The 27260-nt window shown below is 38.7% G+C and overlaps 1 protein-coding gene across 1 annotated transcript in view; it reads left to right on the forward strand.

Annotated features, from left to right (window-relative positions):
- Nucleotides 1-27260, forward strand: part of LOC139708922 (delphilin-like) — a 50228-nt gene that overhangs the window by 327 nt on the left and 22641 nt on the right. Inside the window, exons 2-14 of the mRNA XM_071620886.1 lie at nt 5062-5745; nt 11280-11434; nt 12234-12308; nt 13068-13153; nt 13758-13922; nt 16572-16774; nt 17459-17529; nt 18802-18953; nt 19508-19660; nt 21396-21470; nt 23755-23826; nt 26196-26384; nt 26976-27023. Of these exons, the coding sequence (XP_071476987.1) occupies nt 5086-5745; nt 11280-11434; nt 12234-12308; nt 13068-13153; nt 13758-13922; nt 16572-16774; nt 17459-17529; nt 18802-18953; nt 19508-19660; nt 21396-21470; nt 23755-23826; nt 26196-26384; nt 26976-27023 (2104 nt within the window). The 5' untranslated portion in view covers nt 5062-5085. The remainder of the gene's footprint in view (nt 1-5061; nt 5746-11279; nt 11435-12233; nt 12309-13067; nt 13154-13757; nt 13923-16571; nt 16775-17458; nt 17530-18801; nt 18954-19507; nt 19661-21395; nt 21471-23754; nt 23827-26195; nt 26385-26975; nt 27024-27260) is intronic.

Below are 27260 nucleotides of genomic sequence, written 5' to 3' on the forward strand. Positions count from 1 at the left end.
CTTGGGGAAAGCTTCGAAAGTACTTCATCATGTAGATTCTACTGTGTAACACACTGTTAGTGTTATGTTACTCCGTTAAATGAGGCAAGGTATTCTTTCGACGTTTCGAGTTTTAATCATAACAGTTAACACCGTTACAGTACAGATATAATTTTTTTCTTCTGCTCATCACGATCCATCAGTGCATCACAGAGAGAGAGAGAGAGTGGACAAGTTGTGACTCTGTGTAACAAAAAATCACAGTTTGAACTTGCGACCATTTTTATATCAGATCTATCTTGTAAATGTTAACGTTAAAGGACAAGTCCACCTTCATAAATAGACCCTAGTACATGTGGATTGAGTGAATGCAGCAATATTAGTAGGCCTAGAACACATCAGTGAAAGTTTGGGGAAAATCGGACAATCCGTTCAAAAGTTATGAATTTTACTGCTGGATGAGAAGATTACTACTGTACTAGATACCTACAGTGTTTATGATGATATGCGTACAACAACCATATGGCCATATAAAGAAAATAAAAAGAGAATTTCACAAAACTTTACTTTTTGAATAAAGTGCACATTTCTTCGACTTGTTACTGACAATATGTTAAGGGTAATATTATTCCCCCTGCCTTCTGAAAGAGAGAAATCAAGTGTTCTTTTGTTATGCGAGAAAAGTGAAAATACATGTATGTTGAATTTTCTTTGTTCTTTCTTTATATCGTTGTACTCATGTGACATCACAAGCTATGATAGTAGTCTTCTCATCCAGCCTTGAGTGAGCAGAAACTTCAAAAATTCATAACTTTTGAACGGATTGTCCGATTTTCCTCAAACTCTCAATGATGTGTTCTGCTAATATTGCTGCATTCACTCAACCCACATGTCTATGAAGGTGAACTTGTCCTTTAACCTGTAACTAGTTAACGTTAGAGTGTAACGACTTAACGTTAGTAGTTAACAGTTACTGGCTATCCTGGGTTTTAGGGGTCTAAACTAACAGTAACACTAAATAACAGTTCGCTTGTTAGATTAACTGTGACCAGCCCCAACGCGTAGCCCACTGCACTATAGCAACTACAGTTACAATGTAGCATTCAGGATCATGACAGGGGTAGTATCGCGGATAAGTATCAACTTAAAATCAAAACATTTCTTCAATTTGAAGACTTACAGGTGAAGTTGAAGTGTTGACAACAGGTACTGTGCAACGTCTGGTTCTGCCAATAGTCCCTTTCTGTTCGAATTGATGACTTTAATAATGTGACTCGGTCGAGAGGAACCTGGGAGAGCTACACTGAATTGACGGCCAGCGCATGCGCACAAATTTCAAATCCATTGACCGGATAAGATGTCGTTTATCCGCGATACTACCCCTGTCATGATCCTGAATGCTACAGTGCGCTGACGCGTAGTGTTGGGGCTGGTCGCAGTTAATATTGTTGGATGTGAGATGGATGAGAAGTAATAATATTAAAAGTAAGGAGGCCTCATCATGAGCACTGTGGGCAGGGAACCTCTAGAGTAACCTAACACTAACTTATAAACCATTGATTTAAGGTTAGCCAGGGAGAGAGCCTTGTTCGACAGAGTCCCCCTCATGAGTGGATTTCCCGGACTGTCACTGACTGCGCTTCTTGTACTACTCACTACTACACTAGCTGCGTAGCTGACACATCGAACACTGTGCGATCCGATCCTGATATCGCGTGCCTTCGCTCTCCACTGCAGGATTATCAAGTTTTTTTTCTAACTTATTACATTTGAAATGTTACATTGGAGAAAATTGCTGTGATCATTTAGGTGCAATTAAATTTGAGAATGTTGGCAGTAAGTCTGTGATAGACCGTCTACAATCTATAGCTTCCATTTCTGAACATCCTGGCTAGCCACAACACTAGTTACAGAACACTACATGAATATGCCTCCGTCATCCATCCCAACCCCATCACAAATTGCCCAAACCACCCACGTGGGCGAGGCTTGTGTGGGTGATACAGTACACAGCCCTGTCGCTGTACACAAGTGTGTGCTTCACATGGCATCTGGGTCCCATTTCATAAAAGATGTTAGGATAGCATTGCTGGAATGGCAACTTCCAATAGCAACAGCCAATCAGGAAGCTGGATTTTTAATGTTACCATGACAATTGCAATCCAGGGATCGCACTTAACTTTTTTTTTTAACTAGCCAGGCGGACTACTTAGAATCAATTTTGACACTGAAGCAATATTTTGGCTAGCCAGACGGACTAGTAACTTCAGAATTTTATGATTTTTAGCTAGTCCGACGTGATTTTGGGTGGCCAATGGCCAGCGGACCATCGCCAATTTCGAACCCTGCAATCCCAGCAAGAGTTGCTAACATATTTCCATAATTGATATCATTGAAGAAGACCTAAGAACACTTTTCCCCCTCAGGGTGCAGTTTAGTTTTTTCAAAGCATGTCATGCTCAAAGCAGATTGATTCAAAGATGTCTACTTACAATGTGGTACAAAAATACATTTCATGAGGCCTACATGTATATGGTTAAATTACAGATAATGGAGCTTGTTGTGTCTGATTGTTCAACAGCAAAGAGATCAAGACTTAAAGGGGAAATCCAGTCCAAATATAAGTTAGTCCAATAAAAAAAAAAGAATAAAATCTTACGAGTTCAACTGTAAAAATTTGACTAAAATCGGATGAAAGATTTAAAAGAAGTTATGACATTTTGAAGTTCAAGAACTGTTTACCCCCAAGATAGTGAAACTTTAAAATGTCATAACTTCCTTAATTTTCATCCGATTTTGATCAAAATTATACCATTGAGCTCATATTTTACTCTTTCTTATCAGACTAACTTGTATGTGGACTTGATTTCCTCTTTAACCTGTTGAGGATGGACTGATTTTGCCTCTCAACACACATTTCCCATATGTAGACACTTGCCCGAGTATACTTCGGACTCATCCTCAAGGGGTTAAGAAACACTCTTCACATTTTTGTTTGAGCTGAATGGAAGGAGCGTGATGTGTCAAAATCCAAATCCACGTATCTTTTTTTAAATAATGTCCTGCTCAAGGGCAACACGTTTGAAGATAAGATTTAGAGAGGAGAAAAACAGTGAAAAACTACAGTTAAGCACTCTGAGAGTGCAGATCTCCGCCAAGTAGCTAATTTCCACCAATGATCTTGTTCTTCCATAGATATCAGTGATTCGCACCCATATATTGCATACTGAAATTCGCCCAATTTCACAATAGAAGCCTTTTGTTATGACATCAATTGTAGCTCCACGCTGCCCTTCACTCTAGCAGAAACTAGAGCGCGCACTGTAGTGCGCGTATAAAAACCTAAAAAATGTACAGCTTGAACTTCCAAGTTCAATTGACCCTACAGTCTGTACAACCTACCAAAATCAAAAATCCTTCATAGAATCCATAAAAGTGTCCGGATCACTACCAAAATTTAATCATCTCTTACTTGTGTAATTTTGAAGCTTTCCTGCAAGTTTCATCCAAATCTGTTCACAACTTTTTTTGAGAACGTTTTTGCACACGGACAAACAAACCAACAAACAAACCAGCGGTAATGAAAACATAACCTCTTCCCTTGGCTGAGGTAAATATTGTTTAAAATTATCAAAGTAACTTTGTGAGCAGGTTAGCTCCTAGAATCTACATGTATGCACTGAGGAGGTACTACAATGTACATGTTATGTCTTCTGGTGATGTTCTGTATTTTCAAGTTGTACGTGTGTCTGCAACTGTGTCAGGTAAATTGAAGTCATCCACAGATTCAATGAATTCAACGACAGGGAACAAAGCGAACATGAGCACCAAGTGTTTTTCATTCGCCCTACAGGAGAAAACTTGTACAAAATTTGTTGTGTGTCTCCTCACGTAATGTGATGCGCCAAGCCAGGGGGTCAAATGAGCCTGGTCTCAATCCTGACCTTAGAAACCCAGGGTCATGGCTGCTGAAACGGGACACCTGACAACACCCAACAACAGCACTTGGGTGGGGGGGGGGGGGGGGGGAGGAATCTCATATTGTTTTTACTAACCTGTGTCTGCCAATCTGTAGGACTCCTCAAGGAGGGATACTATACAGTGTATGTGTGACAATAAGTCAGGAACCGGGATCTTGTCTCTCTGGAAATGCACTTCTGAAAATACAGGATGTAAGTGCGTGGTCTCACAATGTATACAGTTGTACATTGTACATGTATGATCTCATTCCCTTTGAATAAGGATGTGGGAGCAGCCCTGCAGATTGTCAACAAAACTTCTTAAGCAAAAACAACCACAACAAAACATTTTGACACTTGAGCAGTTGTACGGGAGCATAATATTCTGTGAACCATTTTTAATTTTTTTCTATGTTCAACTTACAAAATTGTCAATTGTTCCATGTAAAGTGGAAGTGTTACATTGTAGGAGCCTTCTTTATTGCAATTGATAGCAAAATAGGCTATTGATGGTTGCTCGTTCGGATTCCAGTTTTGTGCAGTGCATTTAATATCCTTTTGTTGTTGGTGTTGTGTTGCAGTGCATTAAATTTCAGACTGTTTAGTTTGCAATTATATCACTTTCTGAAAGTGGTGTTTCTTTAATAGGCAGATTGAATAGGTAAAACACCTGTAGGTACTATATAGTATTATTAAGCAGTCTTATGAAGCAATTTAAAGTAAATCATTTAAGATAAAGTGCACATGGTATGCAGTTGGAATTTTATGCCCATGGTGGTCTAAACAGGCTCTGCAATTGCCATATTTCTTGGCAGTGGGTATGGCAGGAAATATGAAAATGACTACTTACAATAGTACAACATTTACACCATTTTCATCCTCCGTGGACTTCAGTTTTTGAAGTTTTGTAATAGGTGGTACAACATCTCAGGGCAAGGACACTGTTGTTGAGGCAAGACAAAATCTTTACGCCCTTTTTAGGAATTCGTGATAATGTTATGATAGAAACAAGAATTCCTAGAAAGGGCGTAAACAATACCCATGTAAAGGTTTGTATGTATACATCAGTTAAATGTGTGATGATCATAATGAAATGTTTTGTTTACATCTCTTTGTACAACAGAAAATCATATGGCCGGCAGTCAACATGCCCGGCCGATCAACCTCTTCGAGAGTATCTCGGTCGGTGCGGTCCTCGCGACCGTCCACCGGATCCTCCAAACGGCCACACAAGCGACCTCCGCTCCCCATGCCTGTCAATAACAAAAACTGGCCAACGTCATTCGGATTTACCATTGGTGGCGATGCGCCCACATACATTCTCACTGTGGAACCAAACAGCCATGCCTACGCTGCGGGCCTTCAGCCCGGCGATCAACTCGTGGAACTCAACAACCAGAGCGTGCTACATTTGGGATCGGACGCCATCAGAACTTTGGCACGACGATGCCCGGAGGTGCCTCCCAGCATTGTCGTCGTATCGTGCGTCAAGACATGCGAACTCTACCGCGACAGGCAGGGCCGGTTTGGACTGACCCTCATCGGGGCAGGACCGGTCTACATAGAGATTGTGGAACATGGAAGCCCTGCCATGCACCATGGACTCAAGGCGGGTGACATGGTGTTAGAAATCAACGGGCTGCCCATCAAGCATTCCGATGATGCCAAGTTATTTGTGACGGGGGCAGCAAAACTCAAGCTCGTCATCATACCTGGGGCTGGACATCAGTCTGTGAAGAAAATTGCTGAACGATTTGAGGCCCACGCTCAGGACAGGAAAAATAAAGCAGAAGGATTCTTCAGAAAGGTAAAAATAATAGCTCCCCCCCCCCCTTGATTTTCATGACCTTCAGTTTCAAACCGATTGATACACTAATATAGAATGTTTCCCAAAGTAAATATTGCAGGTTTGGGTGCAGGCCAAGTCAGCTGCACTGTACAGTAGCTTGTGCAAACAAACCCAGTGGAAACATGAGGTAAGTTTGCTGTCACAAAAACTGTATAGGCCTACAGTCAGTTCTTTGCTTCATTCTTGTTTGCTGCTGAAAATTATACTTTATCTGAACCATATTCATGTTACCATCCTACTCGTGTGTATCACATAAAAAGAAGAGTCGACCTTTTAATATACCTAATATTGTATTTGTAGATATTAAGTGTTTCAGGTATTTACATTGTGATAGAACATATAAAACTGAGGACAAATATAGTTTGCAGTGTATGCTATTTGTGTGTAGGCCTGCACTATTTTGTTATTCGGACTGTGTTTTTGACAGTGAATTCCCTTTTGCAGAATTCTCTTTATCACATCTACAAATTTGTATGTAGTAGAAACTTTTGTCGTGTTGTGCAGTATCACAGATTACTGTGCTTATGTTATACAATGTAATATGTTTTTTGTCATTGTTATCATCATCAACACCATCATCATTGGTAAATATTGTCACCATCAAGTACAAAAAAAACACCAGTACAATGTATAAATCAGGGTTATGGATCAGAGGATTGCATCTGTATACACTACACATGTATTTTCATTAGAAATGTGAATAGGTCTACAACAAAGGTGAGAGATGATTTCTAATTCAGATTCATTCTGAATGTACATATGTACATTGTAGGCATTGATGACATGCATGCGATAAATAAAACTAGAATACGTATACTACTTGTAGCTCTAGATAAAAATACCCGAAATGCAGTGATGTTAAAAACACTAGCTGATATACAACTGTAAATAAAGAATTATAAACAAAAACTCACCACATGCACCACCCTTTCCTTTGACAGTAAACCTTTATAATTCTTCCAGATTCAACCATGTGCAGACAAACAAACAAACCAACAGTGCAAAAAAAAAAATGTCTCAGAGAGTATGTGTACTTAGCAAATTTAAGATACATTTACATTATGGCAAATCTGCTATTGATGAGTATCTTGAATTTGAGTACTCTTTGAACAGTAAATGAACACATTAAAGAAAAAAAATACAGCTGTACAGTACATGTGTTTGGAAGTCTACATTGATGTACAGTGCACATGTCCCTACACAAAGGCAGCTAGCTGAAATTCTCAGAGGCTGAAAAGCCAGTGAGACTGGTGGCCCAGTAAGCAGACCTATGGGAATGAAATTCCCAACACCTGTTGCTATGGCAATGGCTTCCTGCCATGTGCAGGGCCATTGCCATGGTAACCAGATGTAGATGCTGCCGGATGGCTTGCAGCCTGCTCTTTCAGCACTTTGAGTTTGCTTGACTGGGAGCCTTGTTTGCATTGGAGAGGGAAACTAATAGGGCAAGACTGATTGGATGACATGTTTATTGGCATTCAAACCAATTTGTAAACTGTCCAAATATTAAGGGTAAAAGGGCTGTATTTGTTGAGACCTGACTCTAATGCATAATTGATGGTAGCTGTCCTGGGGCATACAGAATGTATGACAGCCACACAAAAGATGTTCTGCATTTAAAGTGAGATTTACTTTACTTAGCATAGATTGTACCTGTTTGGATACAAGCTACTTGTATCATGAAAGAGAAAGAAGGGGGGGGGGGGAGAGGAAGTGAAATATATCTTCTTCAAAACCACCATGAATTGTTATGACTTGATTGACATCCAGTTGGTTTCAATGTTGAGTGGCCTCTTTTTCAAGCATACAAACATTGTACACCTGTAGGCTACAGCAACCAAGCAGTAGATAGATCATATTCCTTTTAATATGTAAATTCTGTGCAATAGAAATTTTAGTGGTACTTCAATTTGTAGCTTGTCCTTCATTTGATTATGGATATGATATAGACGAGATACATGTAGGCCTGCACCCATGTACACTGTATATGAATGAGATCCACACATTGATATGATATATCAATATTCTGCAGATTAATTCAGACAAGGAATGGTTATGGAAGTTTTCTAATAAGATGTTATCGAGAGATGACCAGGGAGGTACAAACTGTAGTTCCACCTCCTTGAGATGACAGTTTGTATGATTCCAAATGACTTTGTCAAAAAACAAAGAAAGAAATGTTGTTAACAATATTATTCTGTAGTTGACTAAAGTGCTAGACATAGATTCGATATTTCATGCAAGATGTCAAGCCAGCTGACTTATGCTGCACTTTTCATCTTGTTGTGAATAGTAATAAAGATTATCCACAAAACAGCAACAACAATGTGATGTAAGGCTACAGTGTACAAGTGGTGGTCTAGCAGGTGATGAATTTGACTGACTTTAATTAGCAGAGTGCACTAGGTCGGGGAAGGGTAAATATTTAATCGCATCGTCCGTGCAGTGTGTGGGTGGACCCCACTGACTTTCTTTTGTGCGTGTGTGTGTGTACAATGTGCGTGTTTGTGTGTATAATCCTATTTCATAAAAGTATGCTGGATGAGAAATAAGCAAAAGATTTTTAATCTAATTGCAGGCATTGATGCATTGATGTAAGATGCAATTGAACATTCCATTGAGTTAATTAGAATGTAAAGATTTTGTTTTGTATGATAACATTATTACTGGTAAATTATACTCCTAGTCTGAGGGTATATTGTCAATAAATCTTTATTATTTACGTATCTAAATCTCTTACGTACTGCACAATATTTCATTGAAATTTCAGTTTCACTACAGTATATTCAGAATTTTGTCTGGATGCATGAGTGCTATTAATGCTGTGCAGAGATGATACACGTAGCAATGTACAAAAAAGATCAGTGTCCAGATGTCACCAATTGGACAGTCTGCAGGCCTGCAAAGGAGTGGAAGTAGAATTCAACCTGCTGATTTGCATGTTTATGGTTTCTGGGTGGAGTGGGTGGAGTTGTTGCATGCAGGATGATATCATTCAGTCAAGAACAATAAAAGAAGATCCAGTCTCGCCTAATGATTCACCGCAAACATGCCTTTCTCGGTGACATTGAATTCCTCAGTGCACGCTAATCAATGACGTTGTGAATCCGCTTCGTGCAAATGACCATTGTCCCCCCTCCCTGTCCGCCATTGTCAGACCAGAGCAAGCAGGGGGGTTATGAGAATGGCATTGTTTCCACCCAAGCGTGCCGGCTGGGGGTTCTTTTATGATCGCTGGCTTTCCAGCAATCGATAGACAGGCAGCCACGCTCCTTTGTGACCCGCAATTTCTGTTGTGCACGCATCAATGTGACTAAGGGAATTACAATCTCCTCGAAATGCTTTGATCAAGTAATGTAGTCACCTGCGAGATAAAAGCAGGGGCCTATTGACAGCCACTGCTCTTGTCTGTATTGACTTGTCTGCAGAAGCCCAATTTTTGTATTATTGTACAAGGAGATTTGGGTCACAGAAACAGGCTGGTTCCTTTCCACACAGTGGATGAGATGGCTGGCATTTAAAAAAGGGGATTATGTAATCACAATACAATTGTTAAACCCCTACATGGGAATTGTGGGTAGACTGTCAACACAACAAATATAAGATAAATTTGCCTTTTTTACTCGATAAAGAATTATTGGGTTGAATACTGTAGGCCGACATTAATGTGGTGACTGCCCAGTCATGAGAATTGGGGTCAAGCCACAAAAGAAAAAAAAAAACTAATGCTTTTACAAATTTTCTTTCGTGGAATTTGTGCTGGGACAGAGTTGGTAATCTGTTAGTCCTGTTTGCTTGCATTGTCAATCTTCTTGCCACTTGAATACCTGTATATATGGCTGTACATGGTTAATAAATTGCATCCATTCCATGTTCAGAAGGACGAAATGATCCAAATTGTTTTAACATCAGATTTCAAAACTAGTTGAAATTAAATGCAGGTAATGCAGTCACTCATTAGTGTTTGAAAGAATGTTGAATACTCACATTGTATGAGAACTACAGTACTTAGCTCTTATTGCATTGAGATGCTGGTAAAGAAAATCAGTATTTAGCTTACCAGTATCATACTATTACATTGTAGAAGGGACTACAATTGTAGCTCTGTATGATGCACTTTCATCATTGTAAATGTGCTACACGAAAAATGCAAAAACAACAAAAACATGGAAAAAATCCTTCATCCAGTATATAATGTTACAGTCATTGTAAAAGAGATAAAAAGAAAAGCAGTGTCCAATAACAATGCAATTCCTTTTCTTTTGTACAACTTTTGCACACATTAACAGTGATAGAAACTTAAAATTTACTCGCAAATCTAGTAGGGAACACCGCTTGATAGTCACGTACCACATACATACACTGTAGTTGTAATACATATGCAGGCTACATGTGACAGGAATGGAATTGGGGGAAACACTTTCATTTGGCGATTTATAGATTGGTTTGGGTGGGTTTGTGCATTTGAGCCGTTGACTGGGTCAGGCGTGCGAGCATGGCACGTAAAAAGCCCCCCCCCCCTTTTTTTTTTGGGGGGGGGGGGCTTGTCAGCCCATTTGGGGATACAATTAACTTTCATCCAAAATGTTTCCCCCACCCCCCATCCTCAAAATGAATTGACGTCCCAGGGGGGTGTTTCATAAAGCTGTTTGTAAAGTTACGAACAACTTACGAGCAACTGGTGATCAGTTCTTGTGCTGAATTATGGAAATTCTGATAAGTATAGCACATCAGAAGTGATCACCAGTAGCTCGTAAGATGTTCATAACTTTACGAACAGCTTTATGAAACAGGGCCCTGTTCCCATAAACTGGGCCCCTTTACTTGTAAAAATGTAGTGCTGGCCCTGTACATTGTACGCCATATAGTTTTACCTTTGGGCCTCGATACCCATGCTCTGTTGGGTAGCTTTAGATGCTCAGCATTTACATTCAGTCACACTCATTATTATACCCGTTTTGGGCAAGCAAATTTCAAGTAATGTCTGTTGAGTGAGACTTTGAAAATTGTTGAATTAACAGAAAAGTGATCTCACATGTTGTACAGTGTACATGTAGGCTCATCATTCATTGTAATTCAGAAAAAGGTGATAGCACTATAGTAATCACTTTCATACAGAGCAGTGTCATGTACTGGTACTGTAAAAGTGGTTTCTTTCGCGTACAGAAACTTGCGGTTTCCATCGGTGCGGACTTTTTCGCGTGTGTTTAAATTCGCGGTCGGTAATGATAGCGTTGTACAAGCGACGAGTTTAAAACATATTCGCGTGATGTCAAATTCGCGGTTCAACCTCAAAGCGCGAAAAGCGCGAAAATAAAACCACCGCGAAAGAAACCACTTTTACAGTACATCATCTGAAACAAAAACCATTTGATTTCCACTTAAGTATTTTCATACTGCTTGAAACAAAGTCAAAAAGATATAAAAGAGAAACACATCAGTTTTTTATTTCCATATTTTTAGATGTGATATATTTTCTTTCATCTCGACAGCTGGATGCGGTATTTTACAATGAACCTCTGAAGAAGGAAACCCTCCTAGCACTGTTGAAGCGCTATGCCAGGGACAAGAAAGTGGACATGTTTGGGAGGGCACTCTCTGGGCTTCTGGACACACCCACAGAGCGGAAGCTGTTTGAAGACATCAGGTAAGCAATGATATTTTTGGCCTCATTCTACAAAAATTTGGAGGGGGAGGGGGGTGAGGAATATCACTTGTGTTCAAACTGTCAACAGCTGTTACATTGCATCCTTTCTTTGTCATTCCGATATTATTCCGATATATCGTTTGTAGTCTCCATTTGTCCATTACTCTACTTTCTTTAGATTAAAATTTCTTCCAAATCTTTAAAGAAAATACATTATTTATTTATGATTCATAAGTAACCACTTTTCCTGTGTGTTTTTTTTTTGTGTGTGGAAATTTTCTATGCAACCTTGGCTTTCTTATACCTTTCATTTTCAGTAATTGATTCGAATACAAATTCTATTGAATGTCCAGAGTACATGTATAAAAGGGTCATAAAACTTGAAAGGGACAGAGAGGAATATCAAAGAGAGAGTGAACTACCTTTTCCATGCATTTAGCAAACGTACATGATCTACAGCTAAAGGTGATAGGTTCATGAGACATAAACATGAGATATACAAAATATTAAGATTATTGATTCACAAGGTTGTACAGCTGTATAGAAATATAAATGCTGACATAGAGATGTTAGTCAGTGGAAAAGGTAGACTTTAATATGGTAATACTACTTTACTTACAATCAAATCACTTCTCAGTGATAAAGCTCTCTATGCTGCACTTGGAAAGACTTCATTTCTCACTCTTTCCCTCTCAAATTACTTAAACAGACTGCTTTCTGTAGTTTCTGTGCAGACATGCCCTTCTGTACTGGGATGTCATCAATTTTGACTTTGCACTGGTCTCATTTATTTTGTCAGGATATTTGTGCCGCCGAAGCATCGTGACAGGTTTGACTTTTTGGTGACGAAAGATGAACCAGCAACAGGAAAGAGGTAAATGTGATACCTGACATGCTTTTATTGTTACCACAATATTTCTGTACTATGTGAACTACATTGTAGGAATGGTTGTTGTTACAAAATAATGTTTCCTCAGTGCATAAAATCTATAAATGTTTGTGATTTCACATGTAGTCTGTTTACACTACAATGTGTATGATTATAATTGATGTGTAATACAGCATTTCATGGATGCTGCAGTGATTTGTGAGTAGGTAAGTACAGTATATTGGATACAATGAGATTGTCTGATATTTGTGAAATGGCAGGTTTTGTATTTATATGTTACTGTGGGAGATACATGTATTAGATGGTTCGAGTGATATTTCTATGTTGATTGTATCACTCTCTGATATGTTTGCACACTTTTTATTTTTTTACTTTGCTAATCTTGGTTGTAGAACAGATAAGAAGTCACCAAATGTAGGTCAAGAATAAAGATTGCACTTTCCCTGACTTCTCCTATAAGAGTGAACCTGAGAATATCATGTCAAGCTTCAAGACATGTGACTTTGTATTCAAGCATAAGAATTACCCATGTAGACGTACAATATACTCTTATGCAGGGATATTTGTGCTTTTATTATTTTAAAGGGATATTCAAATCTGTCTCTTGCGTGTTGTGTGGATGTGAGAATTATTGGATATACTTTGCTCTTTAGTAGGATGTTCACCTACCTGCCCTAGACAATTAAAGACAACCAGAAGTCATGTTTAGTATCTGACTGTTGCTATCATCTTGAAACCTTACAGGATTGTCACCATCAACAGAGCAGGTGGATCATTTGGTTTTGTTCTTGCTGGAGAAAACCCTGTCATTATTGAGACCATTGACAAAGGTGAGTGAGAAACTAACCTCTGTGGGACTAGAGGTACAATGCTGTAAAGATAGATCCAAAAAGTATGAAGTAAAGGCATATTCAAATTCCTGTAAAAAATCAAATACAGCTGTAGATGTGTAGACTTGAATCTGAGAATCTTTTGTCACTTTTTTGTTAGATTAAGATTAATCAGTTATAGCTTGCCTTATTAAATGTGAAAAAAAGAAAGGTTTAGTTGGTGGCTTTTCCCACAGTTCTTTACACTGCAGTTTGATTCCAGGAATATTGTGCCATATTTATGGCTACTTGCAGTTTTCATGTGGTAAAATTGTCAGCGTTGCCACCGCTAAAGTAAATTATTGTAAGCTAATCAGTTGTGTACATTTGTACATCTCACTAGAGTAACTGTGTTGTGTAATGACCCTCAATCACCCATATTAAAGTATATTTGACATTACTGATGTGGCTTTATACTGGCAGTGTCTTTAATCAGGCCAACCACCACCCCCCCCCCCCCCCCCCCCCCCCCCCACCCACCCAGGAATGCAGCTGCTCAGATTTATGCTTGCCACGAAACATTGACTTGATAATAATCGCCTTGCGAATGAATTGCTACCCGTAGGTGGCGCCGCAGAGAGAGCCGGCCTGAGGACAGGTGATCGCATCCTGCGACTCAACGGCCTGAATGTGAAGAAGAAGTCACATGACGAGCTGGTGGAACTCCTGAAGGGGAGTGGCTCCACCCCAACGCTGGTGGTAGAGACCGGTCCTGTGGTAGCATCCTCCGGTGAGTGTTACACGTGATTAAAAGCAAAGCAAAACAAAACAGAACAAAACAAAACAAAGTGAAACGAAACAATGGAGTGATGACAGGGATCTGTCATACAATGCTGAAATTGCCATTCAGTGTTTAAATACAACACCATGTCAATCTGGACATTACATCATGTTTGCAGCATGCACTGTTTAGCAGAACATTTTACTTGAAGCCCTTCCTCCCCCCCCCCCAAAAAAAAAGCAAAGCAAAACAAAACAAAACAAAACAAAACACAATTGCAGGGAGAGGAATGTTAAGAAAGGGAGGACATGAAAGGAACAGAATAGATGGGAGAAAAGAAATAGAAGGTAGAAAGGTAGAAAGGTAGAACAGGAGAGAGTGAATGTTTAGAAGAAAGAGAAAAAGAAAACATTTGCACTGATGAAAGAATTCATATGTTCCTCCTTAATCTCCTACCCCCTCCCTTGCAACTGTCACCTGCTCAACAAGGGGCATTCCTTTACCTTGAAATTTCAAGATAATGGCTCAGTTCTAAGCTGTACAAATTTTGCCTCTCACTTTTGGCAAGGAAATAGATACTAATTATTTTAAGTGACAAGTGCAGTACACTCATATCTTAGTAGCATATTGGATAGTGGCCCGCTGTTGTTTTGATAGCAAAGTTATGGCAAAATAGGGTGTAATTAGGTTAGAGGCAACAGCTGTTTAGACAAAATACAGTCTGAAAGCTACCCTTTTTCCTTGGTAGAGCACCTCGATCGGCATAATCTATTAAAGCATTCAGGTTACAAGTATCAACATTGAGACGTTCGTGCCAGAACTCCAATGCCCAGTTAACTGACAATATTTTAGAGGGCTGTAGCCTTCTGGGACGTGCTGCTCAAAAGCTGTGCTGTCTATCATTATGCTAATTGTAGGTCGGCTTCATATTCTATAATGGCTTTATCCTTGGTTGCAATTTTTGCAGTTGAGTGGTTGTGAGAATTTAGGAACGGACAGGCGCGAATCAACCAGTTGGCCAACACACACATGCAGACGTGATTTCATATGACATTTATTTTCTGTGATAAACTATAATCATTGAGATGAGACTGTTGAGCTTATTGTAAATGCTTGATCACATTTACTCTCTCTAAACCTTGCTGGATGTGGTGTTACTGTATACTCAGGAGTCAACAATTTATGTAGGTCTACCGTATTTCTAAAAAGTTTACCCCTTGATGGCCTGTTGGACAGCTAAAATTAAAAAACAAATTGTTTTGTTTCCTTTTATTCGAGGTTTTTACATATCTTTTTCATGCCACCAACATTTCTTATTTTAGTGGCCCAAACAGGTCACAAGAGAAAAAGATTAGTGTCAAGCTCTGGTGTAGGTGATAAAAGTCACAGTGCTTTTATTTATGCAAATACTGTATGAGCTGAAATTTTCGCGGTGGTTTTAATTTCGCGAATTTCGCGAATTTCGCGAAGCGCCTTTGAACCGCGAAAATAACAACACACGAAAATTAGAACGCGCGAATAAGTAAGTTCAGTTAGACCCTCGCAACCGCAAAATTGATAACACGTGAAAATGTCCTCCAAGTAGCAATTCGCGAAAATATCTGAACGCGAAAATTTTAGCTCGTACAGTAGCAAGTTGACCAATATTCAAAAAATACCAATGCTTCCAAGGCGGAAAATCGCTATTTTTTGTCTTGAAAGAGGGTAATACTTCTCTCACATTCTGTCAAAGTGGTTTTCAATTGCAAATTTTACAATGTGCAAAATTGCTGTACTAGTCCAAATTTTTGAGATGTTGAATACAAAAGTGCAAACTAGGGAACATATATATTGCAAATGCAGTATACAGTCTGTATATTTCCTTTCATATGTAAGAATGAGATGAAGATACATGTCTACAGAACTTCTCAAGAACCGATGTGCTATCACTCTATTTCAGTATTCTGATAAACAAAGCGAAACATTAAAGTTTGTTTTTTGTTTATGTTTTTCGCAATAAACATTGAAATTCACTTTCATTTGAAATCTCTTTCTTCCCCTCTGTATTTGCTCCCAAAACCATCTACATTGTAATGCCTTCCATCATGATTTAAAAGGCCTGTGGGGAACAGTATGTGCATTCCAGTGTGACATTTGATTCTAGGAGTGTAGAATAGCCTGTGGTGTCTGACTTGTCATAAATTTCGCCTCCGAGTTTGCATCATTTATTTCATGGAAGTGTTTCACATTGCTATTATCGGTTGCTAATGTGAGAGGATTGTCATGTCTGTGGATATGTACGTTACTGACACATGCCACATGAATACGACAAATAGATAAATGAGCATCCATATAAAAACACATCTTGCACCTCATGGTTAGCGTGGTAGCAGTAATGTAAATGTAACATCAATTTATTAGCAACATGGTAATGTAATTGTCATACCTTACGCCCACTGATATTGCATTTTGCATGAAGAAGAATCAATTAACATTTCTGCAGATGCGAGGCACCATGCAGCTGCTAATGAAATCACTCAATTTCCAAATTGCTTCTGCATCGTCATGTATTCATGCTGTCCAACAGATGGTGTGTTTGTTATGGCAAAGTTGGTAGCTTAATGCATTTGAGGACAATTTGATGTGCTTACCAACTCCACTGCATTCCAATTGCTGCAGGCACATCTGTGGCAAGTGCAAGCGTGGTGTCGAGCGCCGCGAGCACAACGCTGCAGAGTGATGTCACGTCGGTGGCGGGGTGGTGGTCGGAGTCTGGAACGAGTCGGGCGACGACCACGGCCTACGATGGGGAGAGTGTGGCGGGTCTAAAGTCTCTGGGCAAAATGGACCTGTACTCTTTAGGACGAACCTTCAAGGAAATGGTAGGATGTTCTGCATTACAAGCACATGAAGAAAATAATATGTACAATGCAATCAAACCTTACATTCAATTTAACAGGATAAACCTCTTGGACAAAATGCAGGGATATTGTCTCATATTCTAAAAAGGTAAAATGTACTTGTAACCACACACATCAGTAAATGTTTTATTATTCATACCAAATGTTAAATTTCTGATTATTGGTGAGAGAGCAGATGTACCATCCTTCATAAATTGCATCTCTTGTGAATCATGGAGCTACATTTCTATCAAAAACATGAGGTCATGTTTTTTAATAGAAGATATTTTAATCAATAATGTAAAGGGCAGAAGTGTGAGAATTGTAGCAAAAAGATATGCCACAGTGTCATATACAACATGATACATGTAGTTGAATAAGAGCTTAAAATCAAGTTGGAGATAACTTTCATGACTGTTCACACATTTTTGTGTGAGTAGCAGACATTTTGACATCAGATGATACAATGCTGTAATCATTTTATAAAACAAATAATGCACATAATGCAACGATAGTGCAACGGGAGATAGAGGGAATTATCTAGTGCTTTATTCAAATGTTAGAGATTCGAAGAGGCTCTTACCATGTGTGTGTCCCATTATCAGCACAGTTATCTTGCCTTCGAGAATGATTTCTTCCTCATGCCTTCTCTCACTCCTCCATCAGATGGAGCACCATCTTACGTCTGAGGAGAGAAAGGTTATCAAGAAGTGTCTCCGTGACTACCATCACACCAGGTGAGTGCAGACGATATTCTGTGGTATGTAGTCCCATCTCCTTGTGATGAAAGGGCAAAAGTGTGAGAATTTTAGCAAAGGATATGCCACACTGTTATAGTATACACAAGCATACAAAACATGATAGTTATGAGGATAAAGCTTACAATCAAGTTAGAGAGAACTTATGACTGTTCACTCATTTTTGTGTGTGTAGCAGACAAGGAAAAATAGAATGGCACATGTTTGTTTCCACTAAATTGGACATCTTTCTTTTTTGTTGTTGTTCATATTTGCCTCCTGTTGTGTTTAAAAATGTCACCATGTTGAGATTGTGTAATTTCATCATGATAAAATATGTCACTTTTTCCAGTTATTCCAGAATTTATATAAAATCACACCAGCATTGCACACATGGTTATTATCACTTGTGTGTTGAGTCTAGAGATTCATTCTTTGAACAGCTTTAGGAAATTTTAGGTTTTTGTGTTTGAAGCTTTTGAATCCTGTAGTGTTGTACAGCAAGCATAACTGTAGCAGTGCTTAGAAAATTCTTTTGAAGATTATGAGTTGTCATTATCATGTTTTCTCAGAAGTAGACTGGAGATGTTCTCTTGCTTGTGATATGGCTAGATCCTGTCAAAATTGTGTGCATTTTATGAAGATGATTGTCATTAGTACGCAAGATGTTCATCATCGTGGTAGAATCTGTAAGAATAAAGTTAATCGTTTGTCACACGAAGCGAGGTAAACACAAATGTACGCGTACGACGTTTCGGCCACGAATTCTGCTGGCCTTCGTCTGGCAAAGTAGACCGAACGCTGCAGCGCATGCCTATTTATAGGGCTGGTGGAAGGGAGCATTGTGCTCAAGGGCACGCCATTGTTCCGCTTTGCTGGAGCGTAAGGTGCGCTATTATTCGACAATGCGATAACGGTCAGCCAATCAGGATGCTTCCCGCCGCCGGTGCTCTTTTGTCACGTCTTAAGTCGTGGCGGAATTACGAATTGCGGACGTCGTAGCTAGGAAACAAGGCGGGGTAAACAACAGCGTACGATGCGGTGATGCGTAAACACTGAAATCAGCCTGTACGGGGACTGATTGGGGTGCCATGCCGTCCCCGTCGGCTGCGGAGGGGGAGAGCATGGTGGCGGATGACAGGTAACCATTCATCCGGAATATCAATTCCGCTGTCCCTGTTTATGTTATTAGGGTGTAAGCGGATCTGAATAGCTTCTTCAACGATTGTCATTGTTGTGAATCAAAAATCATCCTTTGTTCTCTCCTGTCAGGAATTTGGATGCTCTGATTGTTGAAATCTTCCCGATCCTTGACACCAATGCTAAGCGAACCATTTGGCCCTACATCATCCACATCCTGCCTGACGACCAGCAGGAGCGGTGCAAGAAGAAGGTCATCTATCTCATCGACAGACATGCCGCAGGTAGAGATGATGATGATGATGATGATGATGATGAGATGAGAATTATGTGGATGGTTGTAATGGCAATGATCATGATGGTGATGAGGGTAAGATCAATGGTCATGACGATGAAAATGATGATGATGATGATGAAGATGATGATGATGATGATGATGATGATGATGATGATGGTGATGATGGTGATGATGATGATGATGATGATGTTGATGATACTGATGATAGTGCTGATAATGATGATGAAGATGATGATAGTAATGGTCGTGATGATGATGGCAATGATTCTGATGATGATGTTGGTGATGATACTGATGAACATAATGATAGTGATAATGAGAAGGTTGATGTTAATGATGATGATGATAGTGTTAATGCTGTTGGTGATTTAATATTGATGGTATCAGTGATGGTGATAATTCATGATGGTTAGCTTTATTGAGAAAGGTGATGTCATTGTTATGATCATAGTGGAATCAGTGCTTCTGTGTGCAGCTCACTACATGTACGCATGATGTATATTGTAAATGATACAATGTATGTGACCCATTTGTTTGCAGATGCTGTTTACAAGCCCAAGAATAGCCTGCTTCACCCCGACGAGGAGACGTCACGCCGGGCCAGGTCCCGCAACCACAACCGTGCTGCCAGCTACGACATCACGCCTTCCTACGGTGACGTTGTCTTCGGCGCTCCCGGCGAGTTTGAGCCAGGTGAGTTGTGATGAAGTGTGCATACATACATTTCAAATGTATGTGTATGTGTGTATGTATATGTGTGTTTGTGTCAATGCGCATTTTCTTCATCGTGTGTCCATTTAGTTCCCACTGTTGCTTACTCTGCTCCATAAAGAAAAACTTGACAGCCAGCTAACAGCCATGCCATTAGGTACCGTGAGAGAAAGGCACATAGAGTAGAACATAACTGAGATACTTGATAATATACAGCTGTAGATATTGAGTCAATGGCCTTGAAATTGATTACACACAAAAAGACACACAATCATACATGATTGAGTTGTAGAGGTGAATTGCATGCAGTTGTGTCCTTATGCTGCTAAACTGAACATCAGTGCATCAAGTTTTTGTTGTAGTGGCTCAGTGTGGGTGTGCAGATACCAAAACTGAATTGAAATCACAACACTGCATTGCAGTTCATTTTGTGTCGTCCAAGTGGTTTGTGAAAGTTACAGTCACAGGCATTTTGCCTCGATGATAAGAGTCATTAGAGCTAGCTGTTTATTTCTTGGTACTACACACCCTGGTTTGTGTAGCAAGTAGAAATTTTAGCTTTTGCTGAATTATGAAGCCTTCTTTATACCAAGCCAATGAGCTCTGTAGGTTCATGAAAACTGCCTTGATATGCTGTGGAAAGAAAAGGGTACATGCAGAACAACCTAAAGTTGGAATAGCAGGCTTTTTTATAGTCTTCTTTGAGAATCAAAAAGTTCAGGAAAAAATGGAAAGACCCACCAAAGTAAATAGTGATATCATGGAAATGATCATCTTGACATTGTGAATATGTTTTGTAGCTATACCTATAATCTGACTGCCTGGAATTAGAAAAATGTCTAAATGTGTTAATTGTAATGACTTAGTCATCACTAGAGATGAATTAATATACTAGTTTTTGTAAGATTGAACATAGGAGAGAGATATGTTGGCATGGTGCGACGGAACTCTATGAAAAGCATAGTTATTATAAATAAATGCAACCATGAGAAAATCAGGGAGAGGCATTGTGGAAATTTAAGTTGCCTTTTTTATACTTTTATGAATACAATAATTTCAGTGGAGCAGTACAAGTTTAGTCCATTGTCATTCATTACAAGGTGTACAGTTGTGTTTGTACTATGTGGTGCATATACAGTTGTACGTATACTGTACATGTACGATATTTACGGTGTACATTCATAGTATTCTGATCATGTAACAATTTGAGCTGTATGATAAACGTGATGTTTGTGCTTCATGTAGGTTAGTACCAATCGCTGTATAGATTTACAAATAATGAGTTGCAAGAGTAAGCATTCTCAGTGCGTTGTGTTGACCAGACATGATTTGCTATACAGTTAATTATTCCACCACCCATTGTACAGTTATAGGCACCATGTAACATTTGAATGCATGCGCATGACCTCTTGTAGACTTCAGCACCTCACAGTTGCGTGCACGATGTTTGCTTGTTGTGCTTCCTGGTTTGACCCTCTTATTTTGCTGCTTTCTTTTTCTATTTGTCTTCTTTCTTCTTTATTTATCTCTCTCTCCCTCTTTCTGTGTCTCCTATCCAACTTTGTTTTCTGTGATTCTGCCGTTTTGCATGCGTGTCCATCTTGGCTTGCTTTGGAATAAAATTTTGAAAAACCCACCCCAAAACAAAACAAAACAAAATAAACCCACCCCCGCCAAACTCGATCCATCCCGTCCCATTCCGAATACCCCAAACTAGGAGAGGCAGCGTACATGTTTCAGCAGGAGCGAAGGCGGAGGATGCGTCGGCACCGCTCCCTGGGCAACCTGGACTGTGAGTATCCCTCCTGAAGTTTTGGGGCGAGTTAGTACAAGGTGTATAAGTTAATGGTTTTCACTATAAAAGTTGCTATTATTTGTCCTTTTTTTTTCCATTATTGCACTAGAGGGTCTGCTTGCTCCGCTGTCCATATTATTATCATGATTTTTTTATTTTTTTTGCCTTCATATCCTGACAGTTAGTTTCAAGACAAAGTTAGTCAGAAAGGCCCGATTCATAATACTTCTATATTCATTTGCCATATTGAACAACAACAACAGTAGCAGCAGCAAAAACAACTACAACAATGACAACAACAACAACAACAACAACAACAACAACAACAACAACAACAACAACAACAACAACAACAACAACAACAACAACAACAACAACAACAACAACAACAACAACAACAACAACAGCAACAACAACCAAATGAACAATCATTTTCAATTGCTGCCATCCCAGCGTGTCGGTAGTTTTAAGATGGGTATCCATGATATGAAACATGATGTCATGCTTTCAAGTCTTGGGTCTTTCTTTTTTCTTTTTTTCTTTTTTACCAGAATATCCTGAGAAGTACAATCGTGTCCTCCAAATTCAATACAGCAAAGTATCCAAGATAATAGAGTTTAAAAAGCAAACTCAAGTACAACGTATGCCCTCCACATGGTGAAACTTTAGGGTTTTTTTTCACAGAATGTGGTAGCTGGTAGTTCTCAGACTCGTATGGAATTTTGCTGAGTTTAAGTTGACTTTTTTTTTTTGCATAGATGAGAAAATTTTAACAGACCACAGAGAGTAGATGAAGCTTTTGTCATCCTGTCAAATCCTTAAAGCATTAACATTCATGATTAAGACAAAGTAATTTTAAGTATAATGTCGATATTCATAACTAAAGTCCATTTTCCTTTTGCATACCCTTGCTTCATAAAATTTGTTTACAGTTGTGTACAAAGATACCAAAAATTTCAGCATACCCTGTTACAGATTTCATGCCAGTAGGCTTAGAATAAATCAGTAGTATCTGTATAATACAAGTTTCCATGCATACCCGCATTGCATGTTTCCTCCACCCCCTGTAGTTGATTTCTGAACTCCAGCTAAATGTTACCATTTTTTGGAAGGCTTTTGTAAGATGATTGTGCCATAAGTTCATTATGTTCACATGATGTTCCTAAACTTAAAGATTAGCTTGAAGATTCAATCTTTGAGGGTTAGCTTGTACTTTAATCCCATGTAGATGGACTCGAAAGTTATAGCAACCTTAAAGATCAGTCGATGATTAAAACCACAAGCCATTATAAGGTTTATGCTCTATCCAAGAGCCACGGAGGGTTCCCTACTTGTTGATTTGTGCTGTGTAGACACCATAATCAACAAACTTGTAGGTTAGGGTAACCTCTCTGTGAAGCCTATTACCCCACAGCTTTTAGGTCAACCTCCAGTGCCTGTTGTACACTACGGTATCATTGCACATTATCGGGTTTATTGCTCGTGCTGTTTATTTGTATTTCTTCAGGTCCTTTGGTTTAATCATAGAGTGGGACTGTCACTTGAAGATTCAGTCTTTAAAGGACAAGTTCACCTTCATAAACATAACGATTGAGAGAATGCAACAATATTAGTAGAACACATCAGTGAAAGTTTGAGGAAAATTGGACAATCGATGCAAAAGTTATGAATTTTTAAAATTTTTGTTTTGGACCCGCTGGATGAGGAGACTACTACAGCTTGTGAGTCATATGCGTACAACAGTATAAAGAAAATATAAAGAAAATTCAACATATTTTCACTTTTTTCGCATAATAAAAGAGCACTTGACTTGCCTCTTTCTAAAGGCAGGGGGAATAATATTACCCATAACATTTGTCAGTAACGAGTCGGGGGAATGTGTACTTTTTTCATAAGATGAAATTTTGTGAAATTCTCTTTATATTTTCCTTATATTGTTGTACGCATGTGACATCTAAGTTTTTCACACACTGCAGTAGTCTTCTCATCCAGCGGTTACTGCACAAAAACTTCAAAAATTCATAACTTTTGAACGGATTGTCCGATTTTCCTCAAACTTTCAATGATGTGTTCTACTAATATTGCTACATTCTCTCAATCCTTATGTTTATGAAGGTGAACTTGTCCTTTAAGATTAGGCTTCCATGTGGACGTGCATTGTATTTTAAAACTCCAAGCTAATCAAAGTTTGAAGCTTTGAAGATTTCAAGCGTAGTGTGAACACAACTATAATTTGATGAATGTGCAATCTGCTTGATGGAAATGCAATCTCTCTGATTAGATTCTGGAGAGCCAAAGTTGATCAGCAAACGCTACACAGATGGATCTTTTCCACCTGCTATGGTCAGCTCAGGTACGAACAATATCCTTGGCATTCTAACCACTTTCCAGAAATGACAGAATGTCAAATGTCAACACATAATTTTTTAACAAAATCATTATACTAATTATACATGACCTTGTGTGCTGATACCATGAAGGAAAAAAAAAAAGAAATAGAAGCATAAGCACTAATATCATCATCTGTTCATCATTACTGGTATTTAATTCATGCCCTGTTGTTCTGTGGAAGTACAGCCATTAGAGAGAAAAGTTGCAATGCAGACCTTGCCAATGTTGTAAAACATAATCAGTGAATGGCCGAATTAATAAAGTGTATTGATACAGTTGGTAACATCATGCTTGATAACACTGTTTGAGAGATTAAATCAGTAATATTGACCTCAGAAACCCGCACTGTGTGACAACGATGGCCCCAAGTCACGAACACAAATCTGTACTAACACCTTTTCTTTGGTATTATCTCCTTTTTTCATAATTTCCCTGTGAGTACCTTGCAGTGTTGATGTTGAATATGCACTTCCACAAAACCCTTATGCCTCCCCCAAGTAGATTCTTTCTCAAAGATGATGATGATGGTTATTATTTTTTTTGCATGATGGTTATCACCAATTTTCTGCAGTTTGTATAACCTTTTTTTTTTCACACAACTTAGCTGGAAATCACAATGTCAGCAACTCCTGTTACTTTTGGCCATTTCTGTTCTTTTTTAAACCAGCACATATTTATTGCTGTTACTCCTTGTGTAAATTGAAACAATGTATATCTCTAGTATACATACATAAGGATTTGTTGTTGTTGTTGTGCGCCCATACAATACCTATCATGCCATGCTAATTCTTTGAGATTAGCAGCATTCTGTGTTTATCAGTTGGGTAAATCAATTTGACTTCACAAAAAAAAAAAAGAATGTGTGTTGCCATCATACATTGTATCATATCATATGAGACAGGACCTTTCATTTTCTCCTTTATTCTTGTTCACTGTTTAGCATGGACAGCACCAGTTGTTTATATCCTTCCAGGTACTAACAATGCATGCTAAAACTGACTTACATTTGTAATTCTCATTTACACAGGTTCTTGTTTTGTTTTTCATTTTTTCCTTTATTGTCATCAATCATCCTTAACTACATGTATTAGCAATCAGGGATTTTTTTTTTTTTTCTGTATCCATTTCATGTCCGAATTCCATTTGAACACTTTTAATCATATCACATATTTGTGTTTGTTGCAGCCAAATCCATCACATTAGTTGTTTATTTTTCAGTTTGATAGTCTAATGAGTTTTCTACTACTTGTAACGCTACCGTTCTGTTCGCATTATGGTTTGGAATCTCGTGGCATTAAACATGAAACAGGTGAAAGTATCTAGTATGAAAATGCAAAATGAGCTGCAATTTATTTATGTGTACATATTTTCCAAATAATTCTAAATAATTCCAAATGATTCCTAATATTTCAAAATTAATTGGTACACTGTGACAGTCAAGGATGAAAAAAAAGAAGAGGTAAACTAAGTAGTGAATGAGTGAGAATAACATGTCATCATCTACAACAGAGACAGCAGTACTGGCAGACAAAACGTCATTTGAAGTAGCTTTTCACTATATTTCATGCCTTTTCTTTCGAAATCTTGCCAGTATCTGTGTTTGGAAAAGTCTGTCAGGGATTGGGCCAGTCCACTCTCATTCTGTGTCTGACTGACCAGCAGACACTCTTGGGCTTGACCTAGCAATTAAATACCGGATTGCTTCAAATTTCCATTGCATATAATATGTTGATATACTCCATCCTGCTATTCTGTAGTGTGTTGCATCATGTTTATTTTGCATACAGCACCTGGCTGCAAATTTTGTTGCTTTATATGCACTGTTGGATCAATATAGGGACTTCACAATATATTCAGGTGTGTTCTACATATCATAGTGCAAGTGTGTACAATCACTGCATACATCACATCCATTTGCCATTGTTATTTCATGTGTATATTCATCAGAATTTTCATGTGCTAGAAAACATACAGTATGCATCATGGCTTAGTGCTGGCAAGTAAGTTGCGGTGTTAACTTTCATCATCGTGAGACTTAATCAAGTGCATTTATGATTTTATCATTTTTAGGTGTTGAAGTGTAGAGAGTGGCAAGAAATCAAGTCTTATAGTCTTTATAGTTGTGGCTGTGCTTTTCATTTTTCAATATCTTGCATTTGTTCATTCAAAATGTTGCATGAAATTTGAGAAGTTCAGATAGGAAAATCTTTTAACAACCCCTACCCCCCATGCCGCCCCCTTGGCTGCCAGCTTGATCCCTTATTAACCCACAACATCCCTGTTTCTGCTTTGCTCCCTCGTCTTAACATGCATCCCAATTGAAATCGGCAGCTGATGAATACGAAGCACCGCGATTCTCCACGCGTGGTTCCGTGGACGGGTCGGTGTACAGCGAGGCAGCGGGCACCTATCCGCGGAGAATGCGGCACCGCAGCCAGCCGGACCTCACCCACGATAGCTACGACACCGACGACGATTCTGACATATTCCCCATTCCAAGAAGAAGGGGTAGAAGATATGGTAAAAAAATATATATATCCACAGATGTAGAACTATGAATTAATTACATTTTCCCAGCTACTGGAGAGTTAACTTGTAGTACATGTTGAATTATTACAATGCACACTTGAACACAGCTAACTACTTTCCATGAGGTAAACATCATGGAAAGAAAAAATATGTTCTACATGTAAATACAAAAATAAAATGAGCTTATTGAAAGACTGACTGAATGAACTTTGATGACATGTCTCAATGCATTTAGTAAATGGTGCCTCTGCTCCATACCAAGATAAGCTTGATGCACAATTTCACAGAACAAGTTATTGTGAATACATGTGAGCAAAGAAATGTAACATTAGCAATGTTACACTTGTATTACAAGCCCTCTCAATTTCAACCCTATGCTTTGATATGGCACAGTGTGTCAGATAAGTATTTCAAGAGTCAAAAAAGAAAAAAAAGAAAAAAGGTAATACTTTGTACATGTAATTTCAGCATTGGAAGCTGGTTTAATTACAGAACCACTCTGATGCATTTAGACAAGTGATGATATAATTTTGATTATTAATATGTGATTAGAGTCTATTATGTTTCACTCATTTCCTGTAGTTTCCGAACGAAATCTTCACAAGATATACTTACCCGTCAATGAAAGAGGTAAAGATGAAGCTTAGAAATATCTGCAGTCAAGATCTGTAGCTTCTCATCTCATATACCATATGTGCACCATTCGACTTCTATTGGTTCCTGTGGTATTTCCTTGCAGCTTTCTCTCTATTTGTTGCCAAAACTTTCCAAAATACTTTTTTTTTTAATCATTTTTTTTTGATACACCATATTTCTCTATCATTTACCTGCCTCTCAGGCTATGGTCTACAGTGCATTTTCAATTTC

The sequence above is a fragment of the Diadema antillarum genome, unplaced genomic scaffold (genome assembly GCF_040938485.1).
Source record: "Diadema antillarum isolate AM-2024a unplaced genomic scaffold, OU_Dant_1.0 seq00001390_RagTag, whole genome shotgun sequence".
Lineage (NCBI taxonomy): Eukaryota > Metazoa > Echinodermata > Echinoidea > Diadematoida > Diadematidae > Diadema > Diadema antillarum.